The sequence below is a fragment of the Notothenia coriiceps genome, unplaced genomic scaffold (genome assembly GCF_000735185.1).
Source record: "Notothenia coriiceps isolate Sejong01 unplaced genomic scaffold, NC01 NC01_scaffold00037528, whole genome shotgun sequence".
Taxonomy (NCBI): Eukaryota; Metazoa; Chordata; class Actinopteri; order Perciformes; family Nototheniidae; genus Notothenia; species Notothenia coriiceps.
In genome coordinates, this window is record NW_011370229.1 from 2,672 (window position 1) to 14,803 (window position 12,132).

Genomic DNA, 12,132 nt, shown 5'->3' on the forward strand with positions numbered 1-12,132 from the left:
AGCAACAACACTGCACTGATCACATGACCCTCAACACACACAAAGGAAGCAGCTGGGAAACCATGAAAGTCACAAACTCCAAAAAGGTTCATTCTTACAAATAAAATAAATATTTTTTATGTGCATTCAAAGACAACAGCCGTGTGGTTAACACAACCTTTGCAAAACACCTTTGCCACTTTGTACGTGGCTGTATTTTGAATACTATTTTCTTTACTGAATCAAATCTTTAGTTGTATCAGGTTGTCTGATGCATTAATGTACATTTTATTTATGTATTAGTAATTGAAGTTAAGCATTTAACATCCTTGCAGCATGTTGACAAATTAGGTTTTAACTTGAAAATGCTATCTTTGCTCAACTAATCCATTAATAAAATCAGTCATTAACATTTCACTGCCCAGCATATGTGTTCTATTTTGTACATCTTATTCTAAGGCTATTTGGCATCTTATAGCACAACCAAAGCTATTGTTATGCTAGACTGTGTTTCAGGTGACATTGGGTTCTACATCGGAAGTTAACTCCAGCGTCATTGATCAGATCGATGCTCATAACAGGGTGAGTCACCGCTCCCTCTCAATGTGTTTACTACAAATGTTGTGCTGCTTCCAGCTTCCTGTGCTCGCATTTGCCGAGCATGCTTTACATTGCCGCAGCCACGCGGTGTCCACGCGTCAGCTTCGGGCGCTCATTGGCTAATGCTGACACAAACAAAGCTTTTCCACCAATGGGAGCCGTGTGCACGCGCTGAGCCATGCTGCTCACCCTTGCTGCTCATGTCCCATTTGAGGCTACTCACATAAAACCAGCAGAGCTCTTTGTTTACAGCAGAAAGAAGTTGACCTCGACAGTGTAACTTTCTGTTAAGTATCCCAAACTAGCAGTCATGGTTGCTATGGCGAAGCGAGTGAAAACCTTTCACATTCAATTTACGGACCCCAGCAAGACATTTTACTGCGGGGGGGAGAAGGTGTCTGGACGGGTCTCAGTGGAAGTAAACGAGGTGACCCGGGTGTCCGCGGTGAAGCTCCTGGCTCTGGGCTCCGCTAAAGTGGAGTACGCTAAAGGCAAGCAGCGGTGCCGACAGGCGGCCGAATACCTCCGACATGAAGAGGTGCTGCTGCTGGACGAACAGCCCTCAGGTACGGCACCTTTCTCGGTATCTGCAGTCACCTGGCACCACGGTCAAACTTTGTTATCCGTCTCAAAGGAGCGTCTGATCAGCTGCTAGCTATGGGCTTTAGCCTAATGCTGCTTGGTGTATGTATAATTTAGTATCATCGAGGGTGAGGAATGACTGCATGGCAGTGGGTGGAACCAGGAGTGGAGTGTATTCAAGTATTCAATTTACTCAAGTACTGTATTTAAGTTCCATTTTGAGGTACTTTATTTGAGTATTTTCATTTTATGCTACTTCACTACCTTTTGGAAGCCAATATTGTACTTTTTACTCTACTACATTTATTTGACATCTTTAAAATGAGCTCCACCTTGAACAGCTGTGGTAGACACATTTCCTGTCTCAATGATCAGAATCCAGAAAGGTAATAGACGTGATTTGAAATGACTCATAATGAGTACTTTTGGTACTTTAATAACATTTTTGCAGCCTAAACTTTTTTTTTAAATGTAGCAATGCTACTTTTACTTAAGCAAAAAGTTGAGTTGTTCTTCCACCTCTTGTTGATTTCCCCTGGATTAGTCCGATGTTTCCCATATTGGTGCTCAGTGATCAGCCACACAGGCAGGAGTATTCATGAGGTTGCATTTTCTCTTTCCAGACTCTGATGGATCAGTCGTCCTGAGGCCTGGCAACAAATATGAGTACATGTTTGGATTTGAGCTCCCCCAGCAAGGGTAAGGCTTTCTCACTTTTGATATTATTACACCATCTCTGAGCAAATGATTCTTTAGTGAAATGTACTTTGTAGAATACTTTTGGTTTTAATTTCCTCCACCAATGTTCTCACAGGCAGCTGGTGTCGTCATACAAGGGGAAGTTTGGCTATGTGCAGTACTATGTGAAGGCCATGATGGAGAGGTCACAGCAGCCCACCATGGAGTGTAAGAAAGCCTTCGAGGTGGAGGAGCCCCTGGATGTCAACACCCCTGACCTCCTGGTGAGTTATCTGACACTGAACAACAACAGCGATGTTTATATGGGCTTTATAATTATGAGTTTGACATTGAGGCTTACCTTTCTGCATCTCCTCAGTCCCCCACAGGAGGCAGCAAGGAGAAGAAGGTCACCTGCATGTTCATCCCTGACGGCCAGGTGTCTCTGAATGCAAAAATCGACCGGCGTGGCTTCTGTGAAGGCGAAGACATCTGCATCAACGCTAAGTTTGAGAACACCTGCTCCCGCATCGTGGTGCCCAAGGCCGCCATCATCGCCAAACACACCTACCAGGCCAACGGGCGCACCAAGGTCTGCCGCCAGAAGCTGTCCGCAGTCCGGGGAAACCACATCATCTCCGGGATGTGCGACGCCTGGCAGGGGAAGACCATCCGGGTGCCCAAGATCAAGCCCTCTATGCTGGGCTGCAACATCATCCGTGTGGAGTACGCTCTCACGGTAAGCCTGCAGCTGTTGGAGGTTGATTTATCGGCTTATCTCATTACACAGATTTAAACAGCTGATAACAAAGCAATGGCTCATAAGTTCATGTTTCATCATAGGTCGAACACAAAGAGGGATGATTTCACACATTCTCACACGCTTGCTGTTCATATACTTTCTTGTAAAGAATAACAATAACATACATGGTACTTTAGCTCCAAAACTGAATGATATTACATCGTTTTTGTAATATTCCATTTTCCATGTATTTGCATTCTAATTCTGTCTGTTATCCTTTCCACAGTGTACTCTTGCAAGTCTGAGAGAGAATCAGTATTAATGTGTCTGTTCCCCCCCCCACCCCCAGATCTACATCCACATCCCTGGGAGTGAGAAGCTGCTCCTGGAGCTGCCCCTGGTGATCGGGACCGCGGGGCTGGGCAGCCGCAGCAACAGTGTGAGCAGCCAGGAGGGCTCGGTGAGCTCCGCCTCCCAGAGCTGGGTCTCCCTCAGGATGCCCTCCTCACCCCCCAGCTACTGCGACATCTCCCGGGACTGCCGGCTGGACCAGCCCCTCACCCCGCTGCTGGACGACTTCGACGGGGACGACAGCCCCATCTTCATGAACCCCCCCCCCACCTTCCAGTTCCCCTCGCCTCCGGCCTACACTGAGGTGGGTGTCTCAACAAGTCACTCTGTCAAATGATAGGCACTTTATTCATCCCATAGTTACAGCAGCAGTGTGTTCAGGCATTCAAATCTTTAAGGTGGATTACATTATAGATAGAATCAAATCAAACGGCACATTTATACATATCTACAGTAGAAAAGACATATATCCCAAAGAATACACAATATAAAATATTTTGGATAAATAAGAATGTTCTATAAAAGACCAAAATATATATATATATATATATACATAGGATAGTATATACATTTCAGTTGTAAATGATAAGAAATGATCATTGCAAAGCACCTTTGTACGTGGCATTTCATTTTGTCTTTACTAAATCTAATGTTTAGCTGCGATCTGGTTTACTGATGCATTAATGCACATGTTGTTTATGTCTTAGTACCTTGGGGTCAGCATTTAACATCCTTGCAGCATTTTGACACATTTAGTTTTCACTTTAAACTGTTTTCCTTTGTTAGATAATCCATTCTTAAAATCAATCCATATCCTTCCATACAGGGGCCAACATATGTGCTCATTTAGCATTTGATAGCACAGCCTAGGTCATTCTAATGCTAGACTGTTTCAGGTGACATTGGAGTACACAATCACAATATAAATATTTATATACACAGGATAGTATATCAATTAGAGAGACAATCAGCAATGATCATTCCTTATCATTTTCAACCCTAATGATAAAACTATATTTCCCTCAGGCTGAGGAGGTCAACGGCAACGCCCGCATGCTGCCGGTCTGCTGAAGAGATTCTCCTCCCGCGGTCCAGCTCTCAGGGACCGCTCATCTAAAGCACTTGAAAAGGAGCAGAAGGTCCAAACTCCAGAGGAGGTGTGAGAGGGTGCACAGAAAGAGGCTCCTGCTGTCTTCACTGCGCTTCATCACCAGCACGGACTCGTGTCTTCCTCCTGGTGCTCCTCAGGTCAAGGACCTGAAGGCGCACTACATTTCTGAATAAGCTGTCCCTTCCAGAGGCTCAGAATTCTCAGGGTCTCGCTGTCCATTCACAGCCACTTTAAGACTTTGTTTTGGGGCCAAGCATTGTATGAGTCGGCCCCCAGCCTGCTGTTACATCTTTGCCTTTTTGGGGCTTCGCTTTTTTCTTCATGGCGCTTTGTCATTCCTGTAAAACCCTGTGTTTAAGGGCTTTCCCCAGAGGAACCATGATTTTGGCTGTAAGGGAATAATGCTGCTGTGAGCATTACAGCATGTGCAGTAATCTTCCTGGGATGCTAATAGAACTTCAAGCAGCATCCATACTTTCTTTTGTACCAGTGTTTGAAAGAATTGTTTGTTTCTATTGCACTTTTTGATCTATCACTGCCTACTCCAGTTTCTGTTTGTTATGGTCTGTTTGAACAGTGTTCGATGTGTAGAGTGGATATTCTCTAGGTAAAACACTCTAAACCTGTTGACTCCTTATCTTTTGATGATATAATCCCAGTTTGGTGGTTTTCTGCAAAGAGCCCAACAGGATCCATCCGACATACATGCTCCAATACCGTGAAATGCACCTTATGTGACCATTATCATGTTTCTGATCCCACAACAACATTTCACTGAGTCTCCGCTGTGGGAGTCCCACACCTTCAGGGCGTAAAGAGAATCACTGTTAAAGACTGATTTGATGTATCCTTGATACTTATAACAAGTATTTTTGTATGAAACCCTATGGGTGATTTTTTTGTATTAAAGAAAGATTGAAAAATATCCAGCATGTCGGCTCTTTCATTTAAACTCTGATCATCTGTCAGTCCAGCAACATCTTTGTTCAGCTTGGAGGAAGAGATGAACTCCATGCTGTTGTTAAATACTGTACGTTACTGGACGACGCAATTTTGTAGGCCAACCAGGAAGTTGGCATCATAAGGGCTCAGGCATTTAACCACAATCACGTTCAAAACGATTGATTTCAGGGGGAACAGGAAGCAGTATAATGTCAACTAATTTCTGGGTTTTGGAACTCATTCCTTTATCAGTGCTTTGACCCTGCTGTTGATCATTGAGGCCTCAACATGTTCACCGTGGAACATTTGCTCCTTGATCTACAGTATGTGTCAGTCTTTTGTTACTAAACATTTCTCACTTTCCTGTTGATATACAGCCCAGCTTTACGTCTAGGTGAAGATATGCCACTCATGTCCGAAGTTTCTACCTCCTCTCTGTATATGGAGGACAGAGAATGTCATGTGTGTTGCTTAAGACCTGAAACATGAAGCAATATTTGGAGAAGTTACTACTTCACCTTCACCTTTTATTTTTTCTGTTTGTTTAAAGGTCCCATGTCATGCTTTTCCGGTTATTACCCGTCCCCTTGTGTGTTATGTAGCTTTGTATGCATGTAAACGGTCTGCAGAGTCACTAACCCTCAAAGCCTGTAGGGAGTAAAACTCTAACACAGAAAAGACCTGTTTATGCTGCCCCAAAACGCCTCGTTGGACATTTCTCTTTTTCTATTTTTTTCTTCCTAGTCTAAGTGACGTAACGACGACCAAATGGACCATTTAGTCCATATGGTCGTTACGACGTGACGTAACAACGACCAAATGGACCAATTGGTCCAAATAGACCAATCCGTGAAGCTCCTCACACACACACACACACACACACACACACACACACACTCACTCACTCACTCACTCACTCACTCAGCCTTATCTTTGCTCAGCTGCAGCTCAGCGGATTTCAACAAGGCGTGTAGGACAGAGAGTGAATACACATACTATACAGAGATGCTGTATGAGAAACCAATGTGAGTTTTGTTACATTGAACAATATAAATCTATTCTAGTAGACCTCAACAATGGAATTATGATCAGTAGAAATGGCCATGACATGGGACCTTTAAATAGGAAAATATGTACAGATTCTTCTCCTTTTAGCAAGGATGCAAACTATGATTACTTCTCTAAGTACAGCCACATTTTTTTTGTTCTGTTTGACGCAGATGTGGGAGTACATCAGCCTTGTGTGGATCGGCCCAACACACGCAGTGAATAGGATGGGAACATGAGGCAACCGGCCTTTAGAGAAGGCCTGTTTTCCTGTGGAGCGGCTGCAGGAAGAGGCCTGGGCACGACTTCTTTTTTTCAAGTTTGTTCTCTATTCTGTGCTGTTGACGTCTGGTAACCGCTGAGAGCCTCGGATAAGGAGAGGACTTATCTGTGAGTCTCTGTGATGGGGGCCTGGAGGCAGCTGTAGCTGGAGTCACGACCATGTTGTTTGTTTCTTCAACATATTCATACCTGTAGGCTACAGTGGATTTAATAACCTTCACAGGTTCTAGTTTATAGATCATTCCAGAATTGCAGCACATTTAGACATCAACACTTTTGAAAAATATGAGTGTTTTTTATTGGTTAAGTGGTCCTTGGTATGAAAAAGTTTGAGAAACACTGCGCTAGTGGATTGTCAAAGGGGGAGCCTCGTTATTATTAATAATAATTTAATCAACATTTTTTTATCAATTTTTATTTATTTATTTTTCCATTTTTATTTTGTAATCATCTCGCGACCCCCCAGGGGGTTTATGGAAATCTGGCCAACCATGGTAGTTTTTACATCTTTATGTTGATTGCTGCAGTTATGAATTGCAGTGTAAGGCCACGTTTACACAGAGACAAAATGGGTTGTATCCGCTACAGTTCTCTATCCTATGGACGGTTCGTTCACACGAGGCCGCAACGGAACCGCGGAAACGGAGCCCTCGAATGATAATGGATCCCAAGGTGGGTAGATATGCGGACGAAACGCTCTGTGGGGCCAAACGGCTCTGTGTGTACGTCCTATGATCATTTCCTGATAACGATGACGCCATAGCCCCGCCTTTCCCCACCTCTGCTGCTCACCCCCGCGTCACCCGCGTGTTTCACCAACAACAACAACAATGGTGGATCACAGGGTTGCTTTCGTGCTCCAGACGATCCTGACCATGATACAGATGTTAGTGCACAATCTACAGCTCCTCTACCACAACCATCAGCAACAAGTGGACATGGAGAACTACATTAACTACATGTTGCTAAATCCACCGCGGAGAATAAACAGAAGGGCAACTAGGCAACCATGGCAACCATGATCGGGGGGTCTTCTTCGCTGCTTTTGGTGTATTTTTTGGCGGAAGTACTCCAGTACGCCACTTGCAGGCCAGGCATATATACTACAGCGTCTCCAGCGGGTGGAGCGGTCTCGTGTGGACGGACACTTTTCTTGAGCCGATCCCGTGTGGACGGAAGATTTTTTGATATCGACTAAGGTTCGTTTTCGTCTCCGTGTAAACGTGGCCTAAGGGGTCTGAGCACACAGCCCTGAGGGACTCCAGTGTTCAGCAGTTAAGTGTCACCCACAGTCTGACCTGCCTGAGGTGAGTTCTTCTACTTCCTCCTTCTCATATGCTGACCTGTGTACTTTTGTTATCATGGGTTACTAAAATATAATCTGCTGCGCACCTAAAACACTTCACCCACAATGCAGACACATGCACATTATCTAACCAATTGTACTCGGTCATGTGTTTTTCAACACAATGAGAAGTCAGTGAGGGGTCTTGACCTTGTTGCTTAACACTGTGTCTTTTTGTTTGTGAGTATGTGTTTGTGTGTGTGTGTGTGTGTGTGTGTGGGTGTGGGGGGGGGGTCACAGTCACTTTTAGCTGTGGTGTAAATTGACTACGGCCATGTGGAACAAACATGTTTTTCCCAACTGTGAATGTCAACCAGCAGCATAACTGTGTGTGTCTTCAGACATGGCCTGTGATTGGCTGAGGCAGCAAAGCCCTGGCCACCTTTTATGCTGAAACAGTTGTTCATGAGGGTAGGCACTTGAAAGCTGCACTTTCACACATTCACACGCGCACCAGTGTTTCCGTTAGCTAATGTTTACCTGACTTTGACCGGGAACATTTCTCGAATTCGAACAGATTTAAATCTGTCACAATGTCTGATGAAAATAATTCCCCATAAAGCACAATTTGAAGTTTATTAAAAATAATCAGAATGAACAAGTCAGCACCACCCTCTCATGGATGTGGCACGCTGGATGCCATCGCAGTGAAGACAGTAGTTATGGAGACTGGAATATCTAAACAGCCTGCAAACTCCTCATGAGTGATTCCCAGGCTGCCTAACTGACAGGCAGGCTGTGAACCAGCCTGCTGTGGGCCCCAGAGAGAGGATTCTCTGCAGAATATATTCAAAACAGTGCTTGACTTCAAGTCGGCAGCAGCACGCCCTCAGTAAGTTGTTATAAACCAGACAGGCCTACATGTGTTTATATGTTTTTACAAACAGTTTAGTTCTGTCTTATTTGATCTAAGAATATGAGAGAACTTCTTGGTGTTAAGAGTTATGGCGCGGGCTTTGGTAATATATCTTTTTTTCAGCTTGCACAGGTCTATAGCCTACTTTTCTGTAAACATACACTACCAGTCAAAGGTTTGGACACACCTGCCAGTGTTTCCCCTAGGATGGAGTCATAGCAGCGGTGCTAAGGCACGTGGGCCCAGCATAATGTGAGCGTGGAGCGCGTGGAATTGTTTAGTGTGTGCGCGTGCGAAGTGCGCCCCGCCAATTTGTGTCAGCACAAGAACGACTCTTGAGGCCTAGTACCAGGGCCGGTTCTATACAATTTGCTGCCCAAGGTGAGATTTTAGGCGACATTTTATATGTAAAGAATAAATGAAAAATAAATACAAAAGACAAATACACTTCAAAAAAAGAAACTTTTTTTTTTGGGTACACTATTTGTATATAGGGGAAACACTGCCTGCTCATTCGAATGTTTTTATTTATTTTAGTTATTTTATACATTGTAGATTAATACTGAAGACATCAAAACTATAAAGGAACACGTATGGAATTATCTATTAAAAAAAAAAGTTTTACAAAATCCAGAATATGATTTATATTTTAGGTTCTTCAAATTAGCCCCCTTTTGCCTTGATGACAGCTTTGCTTGGCTTCTCTCAGTCAGCTTCATGAGGTCGTCACCTGGACTGCTTTGCCTTCACTCTGCGATCAACTGATCCCAAACCATCTCAATTGGGTTGAGGTCGGGTGATTGTGGAGACCAGGTCATCTGATGCAGACTCCATCACTTTCCTTCTTAGTCAAATAGCCCTTACATAGCCTGGAGCTGTGTTTGGGGTCATTGCGTTGTTGAAGTACTTACTGTTGTCCCAGTAAGCTCAAACCAGATGGGGTGGCATGGCGCTGCAGAATGCTGTGGTAGCCATGCTGGTTAAGTGTGCCTTGAATTCTGAATAAATCACCAACAGTGTCACCAGCAAAGCCCCCCGCACCATCACACTTCCTTCTCCATGCTTCACGGTGGGAACCACACATGCAGAAACCATCCGCTCACCTTCTCTGCGTCTCACAAAGACACGGCGGTTGGAACCAAAAATCACAAATTTGGACTCATCAGACCAAAGTACAGATTTCCACTGTCTAATGTCTTTTTCTTTTGAGGGACGGTCGTTTCTCTTCACTGAGTTGAGTGGTTCTTGCCATAATATGGATTACAACAGCAGTCTAATCGGGCTTTCTACTGCGCACTAACTCTACCTCTGCACAACACAACTGATGGCCTCAAACAAATTAAGAAGGCAAGTCATTCCATACATTGACTCTGAAAAGGCACACGTGTTAACAGAAAACCATTCCAGGTGACGACCTCATGAAGCTGACTGAGAGAAACCAAGAGTGTGCACTTTTGTGTTTACGAGATGTGTTTTTTCATAGTGTTAATGTCTTCAGTATAAATCTACAAAGTAGAAAACAATTAAAATAAACAAAAACCATTGAATGAGAAGGTGTGTCCAAACGTTTTACTGGTACTGCACATCTTCATGCCTTTAGGATGTCCCTCTTCATATCCGGCATTGGCTCAGTCAGTAGGGGCTTGGACTGTGTAAAAATCAACAGGGTCGCCGGTTCAAGTCCCCGAACAGACCTAAATATGGAGTGTGGACTGCTACTTGGAGAGGTCCCAGTTCACCTCCTGAGCCCTGCCGTGGTGCCCTTGAGCAAGGCACCGGACACCCCCCTTCCCCCCTCACTGCTCCCCGGGCGCTGTACAATAGCTGCCCACTGCTCCTAGTACTAGACTCCTGGTACTAGGATGGGTTAAAAGCAGAGAACACATTTCACTGTGTGTGCTGTGTGCTCTGCATGTGTGACCATTAAAGAGGGTTTCATCCCTCCGATTATATTCTATCTATATAGCCTACCTATCAATTATTTTGAATAATAAACACAGATAATATTTGGGAATTCAACTTTCAGGCCTCATGATCACCACCATTTCTTTGACACTGGCAATGCTGACGCGCGCACACACACACACACACACACACACACACACACACACACACGTTAGGGTGCCATGAGGAAAAGATACAATTCAAACCTTCCTGATATTTAACTGTTACCTTTTTATACACAGTCTATGATTATTACAGGAAACGTGAAATAAGTTCCACTTGTCACAGTGCCACCACAACTCAGGAGTTTTACAAGTTTCCCGGTGTCTCTTTATTTTCAATGTTTTGCCATCCAGCAAAACAAATTCCTCTCTTTACGACACTGAAATTAGCAGAGCAGCCATTGGCTGAAGTCTGTTGCCATTCCTTCTGTGATTGGCTGAAGGCGTGTTCATGCATGGAGCATGCAGGAATAGCATGACTGAACTCCTTTTGAGGAAGTGTGTTTTTTATAGAGCTGCCATTATAGTGACTTGGCTTCACACAAGAGGGGGTGGGGGCTTTCTGCTCTCTGCTTTCACTTTTGGAATCTCATATTTCAGATCTGAAAAATCATCAATGCCTCATATGGTTGTACTACAGGTCTGTTTTTATATAATTATATGTGTCCACACTCAAGGTGAAGGTACTGTTTCTCTGCTCAGGGTGGCTTCCTCAAACTCACCTTCTGATCAGTAAGAGACATCAGCAACTGCATGGTCAGAAACGCAGTGTGGGAACAGCTAGCATAATCTTGTCTGAGGTCATTCTTTATCACTTTAGCTCCACTTTATCAGCACAACAACCCTGCAACATCAGGTTGAAAAACCAACACAGACTTTTAAAGAACGCTGAATGAAGTACACAGAGAGCTTGTATTGACAGCATGCACGGCAGAGTTGCTGTTGACAAGAACATGTAAGTTCTGCAAGGCCCTAGTAAATGTACACTCCTGCTAAATGTGTCGCAAACTGATCCTCCCCCCAACCCCTGACTCAGAGGAAAAGGAAAAGACCCCTCACTGACACTGACATCACTCAGTGATGTCAGTGTCAGTGAGGGGTCTTTCTTTTCCCAGTGGCGGCTGGTGGAAAATATTTTTGGTGGGGCTGTTGATATAGTGAGAAAAAAATGTTTTTTGGGAGAAATGACCCCTTAAATTGGGACTTCTGGTGATGTAATTGCCCCATAAAATCGTGGTTCTAGGGCCAGGAACAACCAGGCTGAGTCGGGCTGAGTATGCTAAACTAGAGAGAGAATCGCTGGCAAGGGGGCTACAACTACAACAAGATGAACATATTTGACCGTGATTTAATTGTAATACACGTTTCAAAATGATGCCGAAGTAACAACATACTGATACCGGATAGTAAAAACCATGAATTAAGGCTTTGACAAGTCTGCAGACAGACGGCAGGCGAAAAACCTTTTAAAATGCGTGTTTTCTTATGGAGATTTGGCTAAGCTAACGTTGTAAATGCTCCGACCGTCCACACTCACAACAACGGCCTATACAGACATAAATAAAACAGCGACTGTATTCGCCATGACACAGACAGTATGTGGTTTGTACTTGTTTAACTTTTGTCTAGTTTCTGAACAGATATGAAGAGCTGTGAGCTCTGAGTGCTAAG

At 44.1% G+C, this 12,132-nt stretch overlaps 1 protein-coding gene across 1 annotated transcript; it reads left to right on the forward strand.

Annotated features, from left to right (window-relative positions):
• The first annotated feature begins 780 nt into the window (after positions 1–780).
• Positions 781–4,968, forward strand: txnipa (thioredoxin interacting protein a). The gene is made up of 6 exons (XM_010797205.1): positions 781–1,145; positions 1,785–1,860; positions 1,976–2,123; positions 2,219–2,578; positions 2,931–3,236; positions 3,959–4,968. The coding sequence occupies exons 1-6, from the start codon at positions 890–892 to the stop codon at positions 4,001–4,003; spliced, it is 1,191 nt and encodes a 396-aa protein (XP_010795507.1). The 5' UTR covers positions 781–889; the 3' UTR covers positions 4,004–4,968.
• Positions 4,969–12,132: the final 7,164 nt, after the last annotated feature.